At 28.3% G+C, this 26,276-nt stretch overlaps 1 protein-coding gene across 3 annotated transcripts in view; it reads right to left on the bottom strand.

The window, feature by feature from the left end:
* Window positions 1-24,150, bottom strand: part of LOC123295269 (high affinity cAMP-specific 3',5'-cyclic phosphodiesterase 7A-like) — a 149,288-nt gene extending 125,138 nt beyond the window's left edge. For all 3 annotated transcript variants that reach the window (XM_044876544.1, XM_044876543.1, XM_044876547.1), the window contains exon 1: window positions 24,086-24,150. In XM_044876544.1, coding sequence (XP_044732479.1) covers window positions 24,086-24,115 — 30 coding nt within the window. In that variant the 5' untranslated portion in view covers window positions 24,116-24,150. The remainder of the gene's footprint in view (window positions 1-24,085) is intronic.
* Window positions 24,151-26,276: the final 2,126 nt, after the last annotated feature.

Raw genomic sequence — 26,276 nt, 5'->3', positions numbered from 1 at the left:
ATTAGAGGGGACACTTGCTCTCACTCTCCGTTTGATTCCTAATAAAAATAATAAAATTAACATGAATAAATAACTTCCTGATAAAACGAATAATACAGTACTTATTTCCTAGGTTAATTCTGAACATATCACTTAAGTTCCCCTTGGTGTTCAGCGAAAAATGCATGTTGACAACTTTTGGAGTCCGACGGTGGAAACACTATTGAAATTCTTTAGGCTAAAAATCCTATATTTAAAATACTATCAAATATAAACATTTTTCCGGGCTTCCAGATTCAAACGGAACCTCGACGTAATACATTACAGGATTATAAAGGCCTGTTTTTTAATTATAGAGACAAAAGGAGTTTTTTTTTCTTTCATTTTTTCTATTTCTCTTATCATATTAAATATAGACCATAAAGCTCACTCGAACAAAACGGACCTTCACGCTCGGGTTACAGTAAATATGAGATAGCGATAAAGGCGTGATTTTCAACAAAATAGATCATTGAACGTAAAAACTGGATTTTAAAAAGAATAGATTTTTTTCACGCCCTTAGATAGTGCTTTTCGAAGTGAGCACATTATAAAATGAACAAGTTTAACATTCAGAAAATTACACGCATAATTTAGAAAATGCAACAATTACAAAAGCTTATAAAATAGTAATTGGATGCGTGTAAAACCGCAAAGACTGGCTTTGACTATATAACTTTTTAATATATTATACTTTTAGATAAGCGAAACATTTGAATCGAGGCAGGAGTCAGCAGCTAGAAATGGGATGTAAGTATAATTTCCTATGTAGCGTATACACATAAATTAATGTAAATTAATATTTATATTGCAATTGTTTCAAGAACCTAATTGAAATGTCATATTAAGTATGATTCATTATAATTTGTGAACTCAAAATCACATACCTATTAATATAGTAAATCTACAGAGTGGCCATTATATAAAAGGGTACAAATTATAACAGCAGGACTTCAGCAAATGGTAGATTAAGTTAAAATAATGACAATTTCCAAACAAACTTCTTGATAAATGGTAATTAATCAGTTCATCTAAATTGGAACAACTGAAAAAGCGGTCCACTTCCTGTTTAACAGTACAAATTGTTATCGCCAGTTGGCGGGATTCATTTTAATTGAATTTGAGTATTACATATATAGTAAGTACAATTATTGCCATCTGGTAGTCTAAATTGTAACTACTAAATTCGGGACTTCTTCTGATTTTAATTAATACGAATTATTATCGCCAGTTGGCGAGTTGCAAATCCCAGTTATCATATCATCCTTTTATAGATACAGATTTTTGTAAATATTGCCAAAACCTTTTATCAAAAATATGTATGTTATATGAGTAATCTGACAGTAAGAGCTCACAATCCTTTACGATTTAATGCCAAATGAACAAAATTTAATGCCCTATGAACAAAATTAAATCTTAATATTATTTCTCTAGTATGTTTTTTCTTAAGCATGAAAATGAAGGATAAATCATGGAATTTGATACAGGAATAAGGAAGATATCGCGTGGGCAGGAAAAAACTGGCTAGAGAAATAATATGCACGTATGTTAACTACATTTTGATACAACCGATATATTTTGACATATTACGATGATTATATTAATTTTACTGTTATCCATTGTGTTTTGTTATTGAATAATAAATTAATTATAATAATGACTGTATATACCTTTAGTAGGGTAAGATATAGTACCAAAAGTACAATATTCATTGATTCACTATCTAATTTCTCGACAGATATAGTTGTCTATGTGATAGCAATTGGGGTTTTGAACCAAATTTTTTTTTTAACAAAAATGGAAAGTATAAGTTTTGATACAAAATCATTACTTCTATGAAATATTTTAGTTAAATTAAATGATTTTAGTTAAAAAATTTCTTTGCGTTTGCTTTAAATAGAGTATTTTGTTATTATGATCACATATTTATCATGTCTAGTCCATTTGTGATTGAGCCAACTTCATGAAGATTATTGTTACCAGTTAACAGAGTTTGAAATAAACATATTGATCATTTTTGTGATTTACCATATTTTTTGGTTTATATGTAAAAAGTATCGATAGTGCAGTTGGTTGAGCTGTAGACTTAGGACACTAAAATCAATAGTAACTCATATGTCGCTGGTTCAAATCCGAATTGAAGAAATTTAATTTTTTTATAAAAGAACCTATTAACAAGTATAAATCTTCTATTTTTTTACCGGCTCGTGTAGTTGTGACGATCACATCAGTATTTTGTTATAATATTTATAAGTGGTAGAACCAATCAAAAAAAGTATGTTAAAAATTATGTTGCATTTCAAAACAAAAATATTTGAAATTTGTTAGACAGTACTACATTACTTTCATACAAACAACTCATGCGTTTGTGTCAACTTCACCACTATACCCCGTACGGTAGTTGTATCACATTCATCGCACTATTCGCCATATATGATCTCACGGTGAGGTTGAGACAGCCTCATATTGGTTGGTATTAAGAATTTTGTGAATAAAATTTTAGGTATTGATTTCAATTTTACAAGTATATTGAACGTCTCGAAATGTTAATTTTATTCTAGGTACTACATCATCCCCTATACATGTATTATCGAATTCAAAACTTGGTAAGTAGGTAAAGAAATATGTTTTTCAACTTTTTGAAATTTTTTGTTTTTTGTACCTTAAATAATTATATTCAAATTACGTAATACAGGTACCTGGCCATATGACAGGTAACAATTTTATGATTAAATAATGAGAATTTATAAACGGTGACTACAAAAACATAATGAAAGATTATAAAAGCTGAAGAAGATTTAAAAAAAAAATTGTAAAAGAAAATTAGATGATACAAGGTGCCACAAAAATAATCAAACTACAGAAATAATGTTATTAATTCATTAACAGGAAATTTAGTATTATAGTGCTCTCTAGATTCAATTCTTTTTTGTAATAGTGAAGAATCATTTCCTAAGAGTTTATTCCTAAATTTTGGATCCACTTATTTATCTACAGTGTAATAAAATTTTAAAATATTTAATAAGGAAAAAATTTTTATTTAATTAAGTTTCAGCTTCTAGGAGCTTTAATATAATTAGCTATTTATTATTTGCTAAATTATATAAGTAAACCTTAAGAAGTAAAAGCTAAAAATGAAAAATTAAATTACCACTTTGCAGATGTGCATCCCTATATATAATAAATGTGAAAGTAAGCATGTTTGTTTGTGTGTTTGTTACGATTTCACGCTAAAACCAGCTAATGGTTTTTAATGAAACTGTACAACAATATAGCTATATATTAGAATAACACATAAACCATAATTTATAAAGATATATTTTTTTTTAAATAAAAAATTATTTTAATTTGACATTTACCATTTTTTCAATTTTTATAGAAATCTTTAATTTATGGTTCAAAATGATGATTATAGATGGAGCATTTTGAACCATAAATTAAAGAATTCTGTAAAAATTTAAAATATTAAATGTCAAAAAAATCATGGCGAACTATTCTGATATACTCAATGAATTACGACTATTTTACATTTAACAAAATTGAAAACTGTGTATATCAAGAGAAGGTGGAGGCTATAAAGCGGTGGTTTTTACTTTTAAGCCCAGTGAAGCGGTTTGTTTTGTTTCGACTCTTGTTTTCGACATGTTAAATACTCAATTTTTGATAGATACACCCTAAATTACTGTCTGCTTTCGTATTCTAATTCGACTATTTTTCAAGGATATAAAGCTGTTTGAAATGAATTTAAAGTTCAGGGTTCTATTCCTTTGGTATTATCAGGCATCCTTAAATTACGATTTTTAAAATTCATAGAATGTACATCCGAACATACAAGTTCTAGTTAGATGAGACAGTAATTGCAGTACATTAAGGTGTAAATAAATACTTTGTACCAATTACATAATATTTCGTTTATAAAAATTAACATTAATTTTACAACAAAACAAGTCATTTAAGAAATTTTACAAAATTCATAAAGCCAGCAACTAATGGCAAATTAGCAACAAGAAAAAAAATTCAATAATACTTCCTTGACCCGTTTTTTTTAAAGTAGTCTTACAGTCTCTCTACACAAACAAAAACAAATTATTTATCTTTCATATAAATTTTTGACTCAGAAAAATGTTTATTTTTAAATTGAAAATGAAAACATTATCATTAATCTTAGTAGCTTTCAGACAACAGAGATAAAATTAAAAAATTTTATGAGATGAAAACATTTTTTTTTTTTTTTAATATGTTGTAAACAGTAATAATTATTAATAACTATGTATATACAAGCTATAAAACACCTGTCTTTACGTTTGAAACAGATTGATTTGTATACTTATTTAAGAACTTCCATTATAGTTGAGTAAAACCGACGAAAACAAATCCGAGGGAATAGGGTATTCTACTATATTTAAAAAAGTACTTCAAAATGTTGATTTTGCTAATAAAAAGCCACCAAAAATTTATTTCAGAAAAATACATAAGCTTTCTTGCCAAAAACTTATATTAAATTTTAAACCTTTTTTAAACTGTCCAAAACGCGGGCATCCAATTTGGTGACGTAATATCGGTATCATACGAAATAACACAGATAAGTTTGACAGATATATTCATAGACAACTAATTATAATAAAAATATAAATATTTACTTATATGGATATATTATACCCAGCTGCCTATACTGAACTAACTAATTGTCTATGGTTCATACCGATATGACATCACATCATGGCTTGCCCACGTTTTAGGTCAAGTGATATAAAGTTTCAAAATTACAATTTTTAATTTTAATATTAAAAAAGAAAAATGTGCTTTTATGACTCGAAATCAGAATATATTTATGTATATTTTTATATAAATTTTAACTTTTTTCTAATTTCATACTTATTTTTTGACGCAAGCACCCTATTATAATAGTAGGTGGGGGATGCCCCAGAGAACTTCAATCAAGTTTCCTTCCTTTGAATTCTAAAGGCGGTCGTCGCTATCTTGAAGTTTAGATGTCAAGTCAATAATCTCAGTATATTTAGTAGGTTATTTATTGCCAACAAAATTTTTTGAGATTCCAACTTTTAAAAACTTTTTTTTGGATAACTTTTCCCAAATTATAATATTCAAAAAGTTACATTGTTTCAAGAATGATATTTTGAGAGTAGCATACGTCTTTTAGAATTTACGGTGAAAAACTCTGTAACGTTTTAAATATGAAAAATTTGAGAAATAGTTTCAAGCAAAACTTGCTAGAAATTTTGTTCTCAGTAATTTTTCTAGGTCATTTTTTGTTGACGATTGAGGTTTGCTCCAATGCTAAACCAAAATTTTATACTCAGATATTTTTATGAGCTTACTTAAATTAATTTTTAAATCTGAATCACAATTACGAACAGTAGCTTTTTTTTGCTTAAAAAAATTTTCTTTTGAATTTTTAAAATGGTCATAACCAGTTAAAACGATCAATTTTTAGGAAAAATACCAAAAAACAGTTTTGCACACCCAAAAATTCTAAAAACTGGGTTAAAACTGCCCTTTTCAGTGAAATTAAAAGAAATTGTTAAAAATTAAATTCTAATAAAGATGAATATATTTCACAAATTCGAAAATTATAACTTTTAAGATGGTCATTTAAGCGATATATCGAAAATGAAACTGCCAGAGAATAATCCTGAGCTTTCCAAAAAAATGTCAATAAACAATTTTTGAAACCCCAAAAAAACCAAAATTATTCCAAGCAAAGATTTTTATTATTTGTTATTTTACAACTAAGGCAATTTTTGATTGTTGATTTAACCACGAAAATAAAGCAATGCCTTTACAAGCTATTATTTAAGTCTCAACTTTATTTTTCGGAATTTCCAAATTTTCAATTAAAATAAAATTTTACAAACAGTGTAAATAATCTAATCGCACAATGATTTCGAAAATATCTTTGGAAATATTTCTTGTATATTTTCAATCAGGGCTTTATTAGAAATCATTATATAATATTTGGCGAAAACGAACTATAAACTTACTTAAAACTCCCTTTAAAAAGAATTTTTCATTGATTGAAAATAAGTTTAATTTTTCTAGCAGTTCCATTCTTTTTTTAATGCCTTGCATTCCTGTAACCATATTACAATTTCGAAACGTATTTTAATAATCAAATCATATAGCCAGAGAAATAATGCAATCATATGGCATGAGAAATAATGCAAAATCGAAGTTTTTAAGCAAAATTTCAGATCAATCGAAAATTTAAAAGTGATCGAAAAGCAGTAATAAATTTGGAATAACATATATGGATGCATAATTATGTACATTCTAATAAAATAAAGTTACCAGCCATTTCATAAGAATTCGCTCATTAATTACATGACGTTTGTCTATGCAAAATCGATACTACTTTTCTGGAGCAATGATTATTTGGTTATTTGATGAAGCGGTGGAATGGACAATATTGAGTTAAAAGTTCTTTAAAAAATACTGGGAAAAATAGATTTTGGAAACTTAGACGTCAAGAATTTAAAATGCAACAATTTAATTGAAATCGAATAAAAATTTTGATTATCCAAGTTCCAAAAAAGCTTAGTTTTTCAACTAGCCCTTGTTTTTAATGGGTTTTTCATCAATATGAAACGTTTAATTTCTTTCTCTACATTTCTCTATAATAAAAATTTTTCGGGTCCACTCAAAAATTGCTCTACTATCTATCGCCTTTTTTGTAAACGTAAGCTGTCATGAAAATTTCTACCAAACGTAACATTTCGAAAAAATGTTCCTGAAGAACTGCACATTTAATTTTTGTAAGAACCCATAATTTTTTTTTTTTTAATTTCATTTATAAATTTTCCAAAAATGGAATATTTTGTTCGTTTATTTATTTATTGAAAATCAAATTGAATTGAGCTTCCAATTATAATTAGCAACTTTAAAATATATCATATTGAAAGACACTTTTCTATTTCACTGGTATCATTGGTACTTTTATTCTATTAATGGAAAATATATTATTTTGATACAAACTGAACAATCACTTAATCATGGAAGTCAAAACATCAAAAAGCAATTATTTCAAATTTTTTAAACACCTACATACTCAAATTCATTGATGACCACCACTTCCTCCACAGCAAAAAAAAAACTAACAGTAAATACCTTGATTACCAATCGATTTGAATATTAATTACATGACACCTTAATCAAAAATTTTTAACAAGTGGTTTTCAATTCATTAAAAAATAATGATAATTTTTAAAAAGACACCTACAACATCACTTTCTAAATGAATTTCTAATTACAAAATGCATTTTTTATCCCATACCTAACCTATAAATTTGAACGCAATTTTAAAACTGACACTTTATTGTATTATTAGATGAAACATTTAAAATTTTATAAATAAAAGTCCATTTGAATATTATTTATTTATCATTTAAAAAACTTAAAATTAAAAAATTGTAACACTGTTTATCTCCCAGAACGAAACGAAAAGAAATCAACACAAAAATTTTAAAATTTCAATTTAAAAAATAAATAATAAAAATAACTTAAAACACATTTAAAACAAACTAAAATAAACACAAATGATTTTATTCATTACCCAAAGAAGTATTTACACTTTGATTAAAATACGTAATTAAATGTTTTTATTTGAAAAATTTGTGACAGAAACAAATTTTTAAAGACGCGTATATGAAGTTTTGTATCACAATAAAACAACGCCCGACCTACCTAGCAGTACCAGCTCGCACGCTTGCAGGCGACTAGTTCCCGGGCAAGCTGTCGATACCCGAACAACACGATACGAGAGTATTTTGTACACACAACATAACATATACACATAGAATGGTGCGCGAATGCGGGGCGATGATGTTATTCAACACATCATAATCAAAAATGTATTCATCGTACAACAAAGAGAAAAGACATCGATCCTATGATTGAAATCATATTTGTCTTTGTTGCCAGTACAGCATTCTAATTCAACTAAGTGTTTGTAAACATAATACTATGTAGTATGTACGCAAAATATAATGAGAAAGTACGACTTATACATTCTTAACCTTATATTGTAGTTCTATCTTTGTTTTGTTCAGATCTTTTTACAGAATAAAATTATTATTTTCTAATAAAATAGTATGGAAAACAAAGAGCATTTAATTAAATATAATGCTTGAACGATTTCTTCATCCTTATTTATTAGATTTTTTGTTTGTTTTACTTTCTACTTTATTCAGTATAAATATTTATCATTTCCTTATTTGAGAGAAAAATTATTGAAAAATATAAATGAAAATAGATAATTAGAAAATTACAAAGATGCTTTTCTCAAACACAATTTCTGAAAAATATATTTCATTAATTATTAATTATTATTTATAGAACTGATATTACATAAATCATTCATTTAAAACTTTATTTCAACATTAACTTATTTTACTCATTGTCATTTTCTTATAACATGAAAAGAGTGGATTTTTCTTCCAGGGCTGCTTTAACACCTAGTTGTGCTAGATAATTTTGTACTAGCTATGGCATAATACAGGTCCATGCAGTCGTATGCTATTTTCATATCATGCAGTCTTATGCTAAGTCTTTTTCGCAGAATATGTGTGTTGCAAAAAGTGGAATTGCAGAGATTACCTGAAAGAGATGAGTTTCAGTCATCAGTTAAAACATTCTTAGTGCATTGAGTTCATGTAATGTTATAACACTTAGAATGGTTGAGCTAGTGCAATTTTAATGATATAGACAGTTTCGGAGTAAAAAATCCATGAACTCAAACTTTCTGTCGCGTGGTAAATAAGCCCCGGAGTCGATATGGAGCATTTTCTTTCATAAGATATATGTATGACAGAGCGGGTATTTTCGAGATAAAAGGGTAGTTAAAAAAAGTAAAATTGAAAAAGTTTCTTGCCAAATAAGCTCTTTAACGAACGCACAAATGTTGCGTATTTAAAGTAGACATATGCTTTCTTCCCTTCCCGACTAATAAGAATCAAACCATGTTATTCTTTTTCCAGCGTTTGGGAAGAGGGAGAGAAAACGTAAGGGAGCTTATTTGGTGAGGGGTCGAAATTTTTCTCAATTTTTACTAATTTTATTTTCTCTCTATCTTGAAAATGTCCGCTCTGACATTTATATGTTCTATGAGAGAAAATGCTCCACATCGACTCAGGAGCTTATTGACCACGCGGTAAAAAGTTAGGGTTCATGGATTGTTTTACGTGCCATAACATTATCTTACAGTTTATTTACAATATGTATTCGCACCGTGCGTGAGTTTTATTGCAGGCGCTTCCATGCGGTAAGGATACACTACTTTAATTATAGAATTGTATGGATGAATATTTAATTGTATGGATTGCATTTATGACTTACATTTAAAATTTAGTATTATTGTCTCACAAATTTAAATAAATAATTATAATTTACATTTGAAAAATAATATTTGTGCAATTTGATTTCTTATTTTCACAATTTTTAATGCATTAAGTTTAATTAATTTGTGTTTTTCAAGAATTTTAATTTGACATTTGCTATAACATTAACATGTAGAGAATTGCAAATTAGTTATAACCGCCTCGTTTATCACCAAAATTTTTCACTGGAAGCGCTGGCATCGTCTTTAGTGTCCCTACCATGACTACGCACACAACGAATAACAACATACCACAAGTTAAAAGAAGTGCCTAAAATCCGTTCTTAAATAATAAATAATTATAACAATAATTATTTATGAATGAATATTTGGCTATGGAAATTTAATATTACCAAGTGTTGAAAGGTGCGGCTACACAAGAACACCTCACTCATGTGTTAGGTAGTATGTTATATTATGTATGTAATAATGTATTATAGTCCCAGTGCTCATCAGAGAACACATCCATTCTAAAGTCCCTGTAAATGAAAATCTGTAAATATAAGTGTTGGAGTTGGAGTGAGAACTATCTATCCTTTATTTCCTGAGCAAAAAATGTTGACATATAATACTTTTTGTTTCCGATTTCGATAAAACTCTATCTATATATAAGTTGATTTTGACCCAAAAAATACAAAAATCGGGTGTATGTATCGATTGGATGCATAGTTTCTGAGAAAATCGCACTTTGTGGCCAATTTTGGATTATATCTCAAAAGCCACGCATCCAATCATTAAATAAACCCTATTTTTGGATTTTTTGGGTCAAAATTATCTTATATAATGAATTTTATCGATATCGAAGGTAAAAAAAAATTTCGATTTTTTTTTCAATTTTCTTAAGGGGTACCCCTTAGAAAAATCGAAAAAATCGGGAAAAAGTTTTTGTTATCGATTTCGATAAAACTCTGTATATAAGGTAATTTTGACCCAAAAAATACAAAAATCGGGTATATGTTTCGATTGGATGCATAGTTTCTGAGAAAATCGCACTTTGTGGCCAATTTTGGATTATATCTCAAAAGCCACGCATCCAATCATTAAATAAACCCTATTTTTAGATTTTTTGGGTCAAAATTATCTTATTTAATGAATTTTATAGATATCGAAGGCAAAAAAAATTTTTCGATTTTTTTCAATTTTCTTAAGGGGTACCCCTTAAGAAAAATCGAAAAAATTGTAAAAAAGTTTTTGTTATCGATTTCGATAAAACTCTGTATATAAGGTAATTTTGACCCTAAAAGTACAAAAATCGGGTTTATGTATCGAGTGGATGCATAGTTTCTGAGAAAATCGCTCTTTATGTCCAATTATATGAATCTCCATAGAGAGATCTTCATATAAAACTGCGCTGTGCAAGAAAGAGACAAATAGTAATCTTTGAAAGCTTATAACTTCTTCGTTTTTCAAGTTTAATTAAATTTTCAAGTTTAATTAAGTTCTATGATGGTATTTTTACAATCTGAAATTTGATGTATAATGTGGCAAATTTAGTATCAAGCATTTACCGAATTTCTGGAGTTGTAGGTCATCCATTATAATATAATATACACTAACGTGCACCGGTACTATTATGTAGGTACATGTCTATTTTCAAAATATCTTAAATAGATTTTCACTAAAGCGAATTAAATTCTTGAACCGTTATTAATAATGATAGTAATTACTGCAGTAAATTAATTATATGGTTCTTGTATTTAATTTACTGTGTTATTGATTAGCCTCACCTGTTCTTTTAAATATTTAAATATATGTCTTAAATTATTGTTTTAAATGATTTGTTATACTCTTAAAAAAAAAATCAAAGAACTTTGTATTGTAGTTTGGATAAAATTTCTAATTGATTACAATAAATTCATAGAAAGATTTCAGTCTAGACAGTGAAATAAGTAGGACATTTGTAAAAATTTTCGATATAGAAAAGTCAATGACGTTGGCAATTCAATGGTTGTATATTTTGCTTTATTCTCGTTCAGGTTTTGAAAAACGTGTTAGTATTCATAAAAAGAACAACTTTGGAATTTAAATTTTTTGTTAATACCCAATTTTAGGTGGATCAATATGAATGTTCGTTTTGTTTGAATGAAAAATTCTTATTAACGGATCATTTGACTTCCTGTAAGCTTATAAATAAGTCAAAATAAATTCAGTAGTTATATTGGCTGTCCACGAAGGATACACTTAGGCCATAGAGCCCATTGTGATAATATTTCTGCTGATAATTTCATTTACCAGCTCCTCAATTTCAGAGGCTGGGTGCATCTCTTTCATGCATAATCGAACCCGCTACCCTGGGCATACCGCGGACGGAATTGATTACGCCTTAACCAACTGAGCTACCAGGGCGACTAATTATTTTGATTGTATTAAATTCCAATGGTAAATTTTGCACATCAAATGAGCGCCATATTTATTAATAAATTTGATTTTATAACATTGAATACATTTCGTGAAAATACTTTTTAAAGCTGTCACTCAACTTGTGAATTAAGTTACATACGTTCAATGATTAAAAAAATAATTTTGGCAAATTAATCTGTCAGCTGTGTACTCATTTTCTTTCATTTATACTAATTTGCCAATGTTAATTTTTCTATTAGATATTAAATCATAACTTTTCTTAATTGTATGTCCTTTAAGATTTCCTTTAAACTAAGTTTTCTAATTAAGGAACCAAAAAATAATTTTTATTTTCGTCAATAACAAGTTTTAGGCGAAAATCCGCTTTTGTTCTTTAAAATGCTTATATCTCAAAAACGGTGAGGTTAGTTAAAAATGTCAAGAATCAAAAATTTTTTTAAATTTAAAATAAAGAGAATGTGGTGTCAGGAAGTAGGGTACTTTTGTCCCATCCTATGGGAGCAACACGAAAAATCACATTAAGTTTGCATGAAAGTTAGACTGTTTTTTCGTTTTTATTTCCTCGATTATATCGTCACGAACTACTTAAACTAAATTCGGCCGTACCTTCGAATAAAAATAAAGCAGTGTGATATGATATGAAGCGGTAGGATGATCCTATCCATTCTTACATATGTGTTATGTATGTATCTTGATTTGTTATTCCGTACCGGCTAAAAAATATAGATGGTAAACAAAATATACGTAGATGGTAAATATAGTACTGTTGATTGAAATTCGCATGAAGAATATTGATGAAAAACAGTTATTCTATTATCGCGTCTATAAGTTAAGTACCTACTCATATTATGTAAAATAAAATCGTTGTGTCACAGGTGTTTTAGATCAGGCATGGGCAAGTTTGACTCAGAGAAGTCCCTCAGACTTCTGTAACTAAATAACAAGAAGACAGTAACAACCTAACCAATGTCAACCAATAATAAGAATAAGACAGAGAGACAACATTTTTTCTACAAACAAATACCTATCTCATTACTATTAGAGAAACTGAGATAGGTAGAAGAGTCGTATACCCGTCTCCTATTCCTCCTCTATGAGCAGTGCAGACTTAAATAAAGAGACACACAATAAAGTTATAACAATGGTGACTTCGACTTAAAATAACTCGCCCATGCCTGTTTTAGATTAAACAGAATTTATAAAATAAATTTAAAAAAATTAAACCTTTAAAACATAAAAATATATTTCTCCTTAACCGATCGTAGTAAAATTTTGCACACTGTTTGTAATTTGGTCCAACTTGTTCGCTAGGGTAATTTTTATCCCGATTAATAACGAAATTTTTGTTTTATTGCAAATTAAGGTAGTTGGGTCATGTAAGTAAAATCACCAAAGAAAATTTGAAGAAAATTTACCACGCTTAACATAATGCAATTTAAAAAGATATTTTTAACAAACGTCAAATCATGGGAGAAGCGTGGAAATTTTTTTGACTTTTGTTAGCGAAGGACACATACCGTTTTGACAAAAAACTGATATTTGAAAAAATATATTGGAGGTAGTCCTACTCACAATAATTTGTAGCATCACAAGGATATTCTAGGATATCTGGTACCTAGGTATCTTGATTCATTCCAACGTTTCTCGACAGACATTGCTATCTCTAAATAGAAATATGACTATCCATGCGCATTTCAAGCAAAATAATAATAATAATTTTTTGTGCTTCAAAGTATACTAAAGTTTATTTTTTAATATTCATGTATTTAGTCGACTATTAAGTTTTGTGGCCTAAATCTACCTAAATCAATACTTATTGGTAACTTGGGAAGTATATTTTGCTATACTATATGCCAGTTTAAAATATACCGTAAAACTAAGGTAAAGTTAGAAAATCGGACCGATAATGTACCTCAGATCAGGCAACGCGGGCCTAATCACGGGCACATGAAAATAGATACTTTAATTTATCGCGAGTAAAGAAAAGGATGCCTTTTAAGGATGCCTCGATGAAGTTTCAAGCACAGACATATAATGATGCGCACTAGAGTGGACTATAAAGTTTGCATGTTGAAGAGAGCACTAGTACCTTCAAGACCAAACGGTGGGAGTGGTTTTTTGTTATATGAATGTCCAAATCCATGCTGCGTTGTGATATTGTACCATGGATCAGACATCTTGCACCATGGATCGCACGTTTTTATCGGTAGTTGTTTAATAGTTAAATTATCGAAGAAAATACATAATGTTGAGGAATAACAGAGACTATTTCTATTGTGATGGTATTAAGAAACATAATAAATGTAGGTTTAGAAGTCTGGTACTACGCTCTACCCCATTATTTAATTGAAGTATCTCTTTATAATTTCATCTGTGTGCAAACTGCAAAAGAAGTAAGATATTCTATTAATAAACTTTTGTTGAATTCTTTACAGTTTTTAAATACATTAATTTGTAAAAATATTTGGTTTACTTCCTTATAAATAAATAAAATTTGGGGTAGCTCAAACCAAATCAGATTTGTTCCCTTAAACTGCACAAAAGAAGTTAATAATAAATTTATTTGAGTACAAATTAACCGAATATAATAATTAATTTCATACAAATACCAATTATATTTTTATCGAAAATTGTATTGGTTGAAAACATAAAAAGGGTTAATTTCAATATGCGCTGTAGGATATGAATATATTTCTATTAACATATAATTCAATTTAAATTTTACTTGAAAACAATTAACATCAAACCTTATAATACAGAACATATTCATTCATATAACAACCAACACAGCCAGTGAGTGTTTTAAATGTGGAATTTGCATGTTTTCAACTATATCAAATTCTTAGATACTGAGTGTCCTAATAAAGACGGATTCAATTTGTATATCATTGTGATTGTCACATATATTTGCATTCGCATTCACAAGAAACGATGCAAACGAAATTCAAAAAAACAAAATAATGAATGCCCTTCTTTAGATAATAACAACATTTTGTAATGAAAGTTAAATTTGACTGTGTTTTATAAAAGCGTTGTTGGTTGATAGGTTAATTTTCGCTAGGATTAGATTATCTGCATTTTATAAAATCTTAGAAACTTAAATTTTTCCCCAAAATTATTCTTCAAGTTAAAGAAAATTTTAATTAACATGCTGATTAAATGTGTAACTAGGTGCAAAATTGTGTAGAGAATCTTTACGAATGAAATCACATGCGTAATCACAGACATCAATCTAAAAGTGGTGTCACTACATCCTGACCATGAAACGTAAACATATGCTAAATTTTCGGTCCATTACAAAAACTTCACTGAAAAAAAATTCTCAATACCAACCGATATGAGATTGTCTCAACCTCATCGCGAAATCATCTTGGTGAATGGTGCCAGGAATATGATACAACTACCATACAGGGTTGAGTGGTGAAGTGGACACAAACACATCAGTTGTTTGTATGAAAGTAATATACTGTCTAACAAATTTTTCAAAAATAAAACGTTTATATCTGCTAATAGGTTTATTTAAAAAAAAAAAAAAAGATTTCTTCAAGTCGGATTTGAACCAGCGCCATATAGATTAGTGTCTTATGTCTACAGCGGAACTAACTGCTCTATCGGTGCGATGCATACAAAAACCAAAAAATATAGCAAATGTTATAAAAATGATCAATATGTAGGAACTAGTAACAACAATCTCATGAAGTTTCCTCAATCACATATGGACTAGACATGATAGATATGTTTTCGTACTAACCTAATTCAATTTTTAAAGCAAATGTAAAGATATGTTATTTTAATTTGTTTACTCGTTTTATTTACTCGATTATATATTCCAACTAAGTACAATTTTATTTTTCATAAATAAAATGCATGACTTTAAACTAAAATCTCTTTTATGTTAATACAAATATTTAGCTGTACTTATTCCAAGGCAATTGTTTGAAAGTATTTTTACTTTATTTCAATGTGAAACGGCCAACTTCGGAATGAGGTTGTCGTAATTTTAATTTTTTTTTCAGTGTTTTAGTTTTAAATAACACTATATTGATACCCTTCCGCTTCACTGGGCTTAAAAGTAAATACCACTGCGCTCAGATATACACAATTTTGTTAAATGTAAAATAGTCATAATTCATTGAGAATATCAGAATAGTTGGCCATGATTTGTTTGACATTTACTATTTTTAATTTTTACAGAATTCTTTAATTTATGGTTCAAAATGATGATTATAGATCAGATAAATTAATGATTTCTGTATTTAAAAAATGGTAAATGTCAAATTAAATTTTATTTAAAAAAAATTATATTTCATGTGTTATTCTGATATATCAGCTATGATGTTGTATAGTTTCATTTAAAACCATTCGCCAGTTTTACCGTGAAAGCGTAACAAACAAACAAACAAACAAACAAACAAACATGCTTACCTTCACATTTATAATATATAGGGATTGTGTGAAAAACGTAATATATTTTTTGAGACACAGTGTAACAAGAACGACCGATCATATATTATAACGTTGTATAAATTAATAATAATTTTAGTATTATGTAGTACATTTTCAAAAACAATAATATCAGAGGTACATATAATATTTTAGATCAAGTTCTGCTTTTGAATATAAAACATATGTAAAAATAAAAATTTACAAGCATTGTTTTTCACATTTTTATCATGAATTTGGAATGCATGTATGTGGTTTGCAAATAGTAGTAAGTCAGTAAAAAGTTATACAAGTACGAGTAGATGGTATGATATGATATGATTTTATTATTAGTATTATTATTTATATGTGTTGAAATATTTATGAGATTTCAAAATTATTTATTACAATTTTCATATGTCATTTTCTTTCATACGTACAGGGTAGTCCAAGCTATAACAACTGGACTTTAGCTGCGTCGTGGGAGATTTGGTCACGCGTTAAGATATTTTGCACGTTAAATATTCTTTAGCTTTGTAAATCATTACCTCTACATAATTTTATATAAATTTATTTATTGTGCATTAGCTATCAAACAATTGACTGAGTTAATTGTTGAAATACCATGTATAGACAGTGTTGATTACTCTGTCACATTACACATACATACATGTCACACATATATAACTGATATTCCCATATAATACATACTATACAATTTGCGCATAATTTGCGCGCCCACGGGTAAACAGTGATGTTTACGAAAAAATGTTTCAAACAAAAGTTGTTTATTTTTTTTATAAAGAACATTTTAAGGTTAAATTGTGTGCTAAAATTCTAAAGCACCCGATTTGCTAGTATTCCCAAAAAATTTTTTCCAAAGTTTTAACACTCTGTATGTAGAAAAGAAAGAAGTGTATTGAGAAATATGAATACTTAAACGTTATCTTATCCCTGTTGCTATAATTTGGACCATCCTGTACAATGTACAATTTTTTTATAGATTGAGTGATTTTAACCAAAATAACGGAATGGCAGGGTACAATGTGTCTTTTCGCTTTTGATAAAAATTACATAGATGCAACTTCTACTTTTAATGGTCAAAATAGCTTAGACTCGTAACTAGTACGAGATAAACGAAAATGTACCTCAATTGCCTCATTGTTCATTATAAAAAATAATTTTGTTGGAAACATTTTCCGGTACTCTTGATAAATTCAGCAGGTTTGCCGATTTTCTAAAATAGAATTAACAAATTTTATTTTTGAAATTTTGCATCTATATTTCTTTTCAGAAACAATCCAGCGCACAAGAAAACATGAGCTATTTTTAAGCTCTCTATCTCTTTTTTGAGTGTATTTTTGAAAATCCATTGCGAAGGCATTATCCATTTTACACTCCCACGCTTAAAATGTTGCAAATTAGCTAAAATGTTACCCCCATCATGGACGGTATCGAATCAACAATCACCAAGTGTGAATTCAATCATTTTAATACATTAAGTACTGATTTGGGACGATAGATGTTATGGATTCGATTTCCTGCTCAGGTGAAACTTTTTTTCATGTCAAACATTGACATCAAAAGTATTAAAATCGTTCAGATTGTAATGACAGCCAAATACACGTACAGATTTCTCTACAAATTAAAAAAAAACTCGGAATCTCAACAACCAATATAGATGGATCGTTTGTTGATTATAACTAAAAATTCACAAACATAGAATATATTGTTGATTTTGTATCCTAAATAAATGTTTGCATATTTATTTTATACATTTGGTTGTAATATCATCAACTACACCAGATAGATAGCCTAGCAAGGTTATGCAAAGTTAGCACCTTCAAATGCGATAAAAAAAAGTTTTTAATGCTCAGCCGGAATATAGATATTACTATGTTTTCATGTTTGTCCTTGTCATCGGCCAGATCCCTAGTCTAACATTATAAACACAAATATAAGCTCTAGTTCAGGAACATGATAGCTTTGGAAAAAATTTGGTATATTTATTGTTGAAATTAAATACTGATACAGGTGTCCATAATATCAACTGATTAATGTTTTATTAAGTTTGTTTCTCTCGTCTATCCGCCATCACGATAACCCAAAAACAAAAATAGATACAGAGTTGAAATTTTAAAAGAAAATTGTTTTTTAGAAAATTGAGAGTCTAAATGGCCGAGTTTGACTACTTAGACTTAAGTTGCGGGTTTAATCCAGGCAGTGTGAACAATTATAATTAATGGAGGTGCAGAATTGATCACATTGTCGTCGCTTGGATAAAAACGAAGTAACCGATTACATCCACATCATAAATGTAATTGTAAAAATTAATATAATTTAATAAATAAAGATTAACAAATAATGATGTGGGTGGCCTATGTGAGAAGGCGTATGTCAGAAAAACGGAGGTTAAACCCGATTATTATTATTTAGAAAATTGTTTTAATTGCACAAATAAACTTGGAAAAATGTAAATAATGTATAAATCTCTGCGGTAAGAAAAAAAACTTGGAAACACTGCCATAAAATTTTCGAGCCATTTGTTGCATTATAGCGACCCATTAATACAGAGGTTCTCAATGTTATTTCGTCAACCACCCACTAGAGAATCAATTATTATTCAGCGAGCCAAGCGTGCTATATAAGCCTTATCCTATAACATTTATTCTGTGCAATAGCCTCCCGCCCTGTAGGCTTCTAGCGCCCACAAAAATGCGTTATCTCCTACATTGAGAAACACTGCATTCACGATAATAACCATGGTATGGTGGCTATGGTGAATGTAAAAACAATTAATGAACAGCATTCTTAACACCAAAGCGGCAATTTAGCTTAGCTATGTACAGTAATTCTATCCAAAATGTGCATCATCGATTCTTCCATGAAATAATGGATCTGTTTGTGCGCAGAAATCGCCTTATATTAATGAATCACACATAAAAACTAACAGGTTGATGTGGTTTTTGGTGTAGGGGTAAAATTGGATTCGTATATTTGAAAATAAAAATCTAACCTGCTGTAACCTCGAAGAATGTCTAAAATTTAAAAAACCATGTTTATATCTTATACCGTTTTGTTCCCTTTATCAACGTGTTACCATACCAATGGTTGGAAAACTTGTGTCAATGTTTTCAAGTCAAAAAAAGAGGATCAATTTTTAAAAAACTTTTAGAAAATTTACATTTGCAAGGCGCTAACTTCAGCTTGTTTTGCCATTACAGTATTATAGCTAAAGATTTACCGTATATACCATACATTGAATTAATTAACTATTCAATATATTATTAGAAGGTAGGTAGCTGGTAGAGCCGCCTATTTCATCATCAACAACATAAGGTATTTTATCATATCAATAACAAACAACGTTAAACGTTTCTTCATACAACCTAATCCTATTTATCTGTTTGAGACAAGTCACATGTGATAAGAACTGAATATATATTTAAACAAATATATAGAAAGAGTTTGCATATATTTGTTCTGGTGTAGAAAATCTTCGGTCGAACTTACAATTTCTATATTACATTTCGAGTCATTTCGACTAATATTGAATCTACAGCGAAACAGTCGCTCAGCTGAAGTCACAGACTGACCACTCCAAAAATAACAATCATTTCATGATAATAAATGAAAAATTAATTCTTTGAGTTGAGAATTTTTTTTTTTCAAATCGCAAAACTTTTCTTTTTTTAATAGTCGAGTACCTCTTGATCAAAATCAATTGTTTTTTATGCCCCACCCTGTATTAAAAGTAAAATAAAACAAATCACATTGCTGGAAAACTAAACTGTGTAAGCTTAACAAATTTTCGACAGTAAAATGTGCAACATCATTAGTTTATTATACTTGAGTCCTATAATAATTAATTTTCATATTTTGAATACAGGTAGAAGTAAGATTCAAAAATTTTTTTTGTGGCAAATGAAAAATTTCCTATTTTATGTTTTGGAACATAATAAAATAAATGAAATAATTAATTTCTAAAAAAAAAAAAAAAGGAAAAGAGATCAGTGGGCAATCGGTGGTAAAAACAGTCATATTGATTGTAGAATTATATGAATTTCAATTTTACTAATATTATATAATAAATTCTGAAAATTGGCAAAGAATTTATCTCGTGAAAGGAATATGCCGGGCAGAAAAGTTGATCAGATAGAAATCATAGACATTAAATCTGTGGTCTACTACTTCCTAGACTTACTAGATTCCATTCACGGGAAATAATAAACAAATAAATGGCTCCGAACACACATGGGTACACGCCACATGCGTATACACAAACGTCACTATAAATGGGATTTTAATACATTGCCCTGACTATGAAACGTAAAAATATGTTGAAAAATTCGATTAGGATTTTCGGTCCAATTACTAGTACTTTATTATACTATGAAACATAAATTATTTTTTCTTGAGCTTAACGTGCGTCATTTAACTAAATTCCTTATGGGTAAAGTTTTACTTTACTTAAAAATATTTAAACGTACCTATATTGAACTATGAGTATACAATTTTTTAGGTATTTGCAAAAAAGTATTTGATCTAGAGTTGAACGCACGATGATCAAACAAAACACTTGCAGACAAATTTTGTTGCATTGTTATTATCATTTTTTTTTTTTGTTTATAACGTCTTTATCTTATGTATGTTTTTGTTTTATATCTTTCTTAATCAAGTCTTGCAATATTTGTAGGTAACACATTTCGATCAAACATCACTATCAAATGATCAATTCCCAAACAAAGAAGAATGTTGCACATTTTTGTTTCATCTAAAATAATTGATATTGCAACTTTTCGATTTTCGATTTTTCCGTTATCAATATATAACGAAATCTCTTTATATGTACAACACGATGGAGATGAGAAAGAAGTTTATATTTGATAAGTAGATTAATTAATTAATAATTAGAAACATTATATATTGAATTTTCATCAGGTAGGCATAAAACAAACTACCTGGGATATAGGTATGATTTGTTGTCCCTAGCAACAATTGATGTTGTATTTTCTACCTTGTTCGGAAAAGGTATTGTATATAATATATATATGTGAACCCTAGAACATAAAGGATCTAAGTGACATATTTCTCATTTTGAGTGAATGTTAATGTTATTTTAGTTAAAAAGTAAAAATTATACTCAACCAAATGTTTAAAAGAACAAAATTTTTACACCAAATGCTCAAAAAATAAAAATAATCGAATTTGGACCCAAAATAGCTAGTTTGAAAACTCTTTCTGTCTTGTTTGAGAATCCATTTTGTATGAAGATTAGAAGCGTACCAAAATTTCAAAAATTATTTTACAACTTTGTTAAGAATACTTGAAAGCTTGTTTATTTTTCTTGAATAACAAGCTATAACAAATTATCTTACGAGCTTTTCGGGCCAAAATATGTCGCGTATATAAACAATTTTTGCATTAAAAACAATTAAATGTTTGGGATAATGTTGAATTTCCACTTGGACCCCTTTTGCTCTGGAGTCCACATTTCTGAATAGATTTGTGTTTTGTATATATGTATAAACATTGAAAAATATAATGTTTTCTACACAAAATTTTTAATCAGAGTCAAAGTAATTTATAATAAACAAAAGCTTGATTAAGTATCTATGTTGTACATGGTTTTATTATTTACATGTGTATTACACCAAGAGCCATATGTCTACATCAAAGGATTTCGCATATTACAGAAAATATTGTTCGGAAAAAGTGCCTGAAATCGAATAAACTTTTTAGAATTACAAAACGCATAAAAATTTTAGAGGTTCAAAGTTACGTCTTAGGGAAATGATATCTATCTAACATTCGCTTGAATTGGAAAGTCATTGCAAGATTATTTTCTATTTTTAAAAGATTTACTCACTGGTCCCACAATCATACAAAAATTTCTGTGTGCTTATTTTGTGGATAACCCTTCTTCTATTACATAAATTTGAGGAATAAAATTGTATGTAATTTTGCAGTGACTTTTCCCTCGGTCGAATAATATGTGAGGTTTATACGCTCGCGAAGATTTTAGCTAGTGTATATCATTGAACTTTGAATCCTCATATTATCTGAAAATTTGAACTTTTAACACATGGAAGAAGTAATATAATCGAAATTTTCAAAAACCGAATGCAATATTTGCTGGAAGAAGTAATAAAATCGGAATTTTCAAAAACTGAAAGCAATACTTGCTGGATTCAATATTACCTTTATATTGGACCAGGAAAGCTGTATATTATTTTTCTAAATTAAATTTTAAGTTACGTATGGTAATTTCACGAATTATGCTGTCTTTTGTTGCTAAAAGGTACCATTTTTTAGAAATTCTTGTGGCAAGATGGTAATAGCATCATTGGTCACTTTACTTTAAACAGCGATTACTACAAAATTGTCGAAATAATTTTTATTCATACAATTTTCGACAAAATTTTTGCCCAATGGTGTATACTCTATATACTTTAAATATTTCCTCCAATACCACCCTTGGAATCTTCCTAGATACATGATCGTTACTTAAAATAACGTAATTAATAACATTTTAAAGGCGCAAGAGTTTCTTGAAACGGAAGACAATTTTATGCACCCTCGTGAAGGATAATTGATATCGCGTGTCTTAATTTTATATAAATGAATTGAAGAAGTTCAGAGCACCATTCAGTTGGTTTGGCTCTTGGAATAAATATAGATTTTTTGTTGCTGTTCGAAGACTTCGAACTTTTTTACAGTATTTAGTTTTCAAAACTTTTGTAATATATGTGTAATTTACTTTGCTAAATAATTTTAATCATTGAATGATTTATGTTAAAAAAAACAACAATCGATTAACGCTGTCAAAATCAGACCAGGTGTAAGTATGGTAATAAATTTGACAAAGAAGGTAGACCGTTGCAGAATTTTTTCATACTAAAATTTGTTTTTTTTTTCCATCATTTTAGTAATATTATCGCTATATGCAGACGTAGTTTGAGAGTTTTTATACATAATTCATGTTTTTCATCAGTAATCGCATTGATTTAAGAAAAATTCACTGAATTACCTTCTATCAACTTTTTGAATTTAGTTTTCGTGTTTGTATTCTATTGATTTGTTGGATTTATCGGAGCGTTGAAGCGTCAAAAAGAGAAAAAGATAATATAAAAGTTTAAATGATTTTGAATGATTTAAGAAAGAAAAATTATACTGTTATTGAATTAATTTCGTTGAATTCTAAGTTTAAATTTAGCTATTTAATGTAAAAAACTGGACAAATTGATAATTTAAAAGTGTTATGTACTCAAAATATTTCAATAAGCTTGTAATAATTACGAGTGTGGACCAAAATAATTAAAAAAAAAATTCAAAATGCTTATTTTTTTACGAAAATCGCTATAGAAGTATAGAAAAATATTCTAAGCAACTTTTCTAATATTACTTTGGATATCTCTAACAATCTCTGACACTAGCCAAAATATTAAGAATAGGTCTTATTTGTCAATTTGTAGTAGACTGAGTTGAAAGCTCAAATTAAGTATCTTAAACAATGCGACCCCTTACTTTGTATGCCTATAAAAAATTTCAAATCGATATTCCTATATATAACAAAATATGAGGATGTCTTCATCTTAAATGCGACACACTATATGTACATAATTGAATCTTGATATTGGAAACAATTAGTTACACATCGGAAGATATTGAAATAAAGAGTAATCGGAATAAATTTGTTTGCATCCATTTCTTCACATAAAAGTATGAACATATTTCGCTAAATATTTAATTATCAACCATCAGCCTAAATATATTTAAATAAACTTCCAAATGTTAAAATCTAGTGTGTGTGAGTGGGAGGGGGGAGCTAAATATCCAGAGGTTTTATATACACAGATTAAAAAAAACATTAATTATAAAGCAACGACTTACAAGAACATTTGCATCTGGATCAGGAACCATCTTTAATGGATAATTTAATTATCTCTAATGGATAATTTAAAAATAAGATTATAGTCACAATAATAAAAAAAACTCTGTATAAACAATGTTTACTAAATTTTAAAAAACACTATAATAAACACTCATTTAAAAGTTGAATTTAATACTGAACAAAACAATACTTAATTCACTAATATTTATAACTTTAAGACGTAAATTTAACGTGAGTAAAAATAATACGAAAGTTTTTATTCAATTATTAAGAGGTATTTAATAAAAATTGATGATGTTCAAGGAAAAACTGAAAACGTAAATGTACTATAATACGTATGCACGAATTTTATTTGTTTCAGAGAATTTTTATATTTTCATAAATGAGTTTATTTTTTTTCCAATGAATGTAATGTGATAATTAAATATTTTGTTTTTTGTACACACAAATCTGAAAAAAATTGAACTAGTTTGGAATATTTTATGAAAATTTACATAAATAAATCGAACAAATATCGTGAATCCTGTTCGCAGAATTTCTTATTGAATGTTTTAAATTTTCTGGAAATTAAACTTTAAAATAGAAGAACAATGTTCTTTTGCTATGCATTTTTCTTTTGCATTGCAATTATAAAGAGTTTCATCCGAATAATACATCTACACATCAGAATAATATATCTACTTATTAATATCCTGATTAATTTCTACATTCCCAGTTCTCTAATTGACTAAATAGGACTTTAGCTATCAACACTTTGTATACCCTATTTTTATTATTTGACTTAGAGTCTACATTGAACTTTGGTCGTTAGTTAATTAATCGAAGGCAAGGGTAAAGACATATCAAAATTTGATAACAAAAGTGTTTTTTTAAGTTTACACTATTTTTTGGAACTTATCGAAACGGTATATTTTATATACAAAGTACCTGTAAAAGAATTTAATCAATTTTTTTGATTGAGAGGGTACAAACAGATTTTTCTTATTAAAATAAAGGAAGCGTTTCTGTTGCCGGCGCAACAGAAACGCTTATAAATAACAGTAACGTCAATCAGTCAGATAAATGTTAAAATAGTGCTGGTCTGTCAGCCCTTATGTATGTAAAATAAATAAATTAGATTCAGTTCTGACAGACAGCTCTATTCTCACATTTAACTGACCGACTCACATAACTGTTATTTATATGCAATATACAACCTGTATTACAATTTGCAACTTTAGTGAATTTATTTTAATACCACGGCAATCATAACTGAAGCTTATTTATTTTTTTTACATACATTAGTGTTGACTGATTAGCTCTGTTCTAACATCTGACTGACTGACTGTCATAACTGTTATTTATATGCAATATATAACCTATATAACAATTTTCAGCTTTAGTAAATTCATTTAAATACCACCACAATCATAACCGTTTCGTTCTATTGACTTACCAAACGTTCAAAGAATTTTTTTTGGCCTGGCTCTTAATAGAAGTCGATCATTAAATCACGAAAAATTTAATAGAAGCTACGGTAACAGAGTCACTAACTAAAATAAAATAAGAGTACTACTGTGAATATGTGAATGTTCCATTATTGTTTTTATTATTTCGTTCTAATTATAAAATATAACATATAAATAAACATTGTGTTGTGTAGAATGTAGGTAGATTGTTTGAAAATCCCTGTAATTATTTTCATACTACTACTGTTGTACTGTCACTGTTGACTGTACTGTCATAAATCATTGTGATTTTTAGAACAATTGTTTTATAACAATAATTACGTATTTCCATTATTTTAACATGCATTTATCATTAATCAATTATATGAAAATTGAATTCATATTGTAAATAATAGTATTTAATATTTATACTAACTATATGGTGGTCCATCCGTTGGTGGCTGTTTATACCATGTAAACCCGCCCCTCAACTCGATAACACAAAAACGAAAAAAGATATCAAGCTGAAATTTTTACAGCGTACTCAGGACGTAAAAAGTGAGGTCGAGTTCGTAAATGAACAACATAGATCAATTGGGTCTTGAGTCCGTAGGACCAATCTTGTAAACCACTAGAGATAAAACAAAAGCTTAAATGTAAAAAATATTCCTCATAAAATAAAATAACCAACTTTTGTTTGAAACATTTTTTCGCAAACATCACTGTTCACTCAGGACGGCACACATTAGATGCAAATTTTATA

The sequence above is a fragment of the Chrysoperla carnea genome, chromosome 3 (genome assembly GCF_905475395.1).
Source record: "Chrysoperla carnea chromosome 3, inChrCarn1.1, whole genome shotgun sequence".
Taxonomy (NCBI): Eukaryota; Metazoa; Arthropoda; class Insecta; order Neuroptera; family Chrysopidae; genus Chrysoperla; species Chrysoperla carnea.
This window is presented reverse-complemented; position numbering and strand designations above follow the sequence as displayed.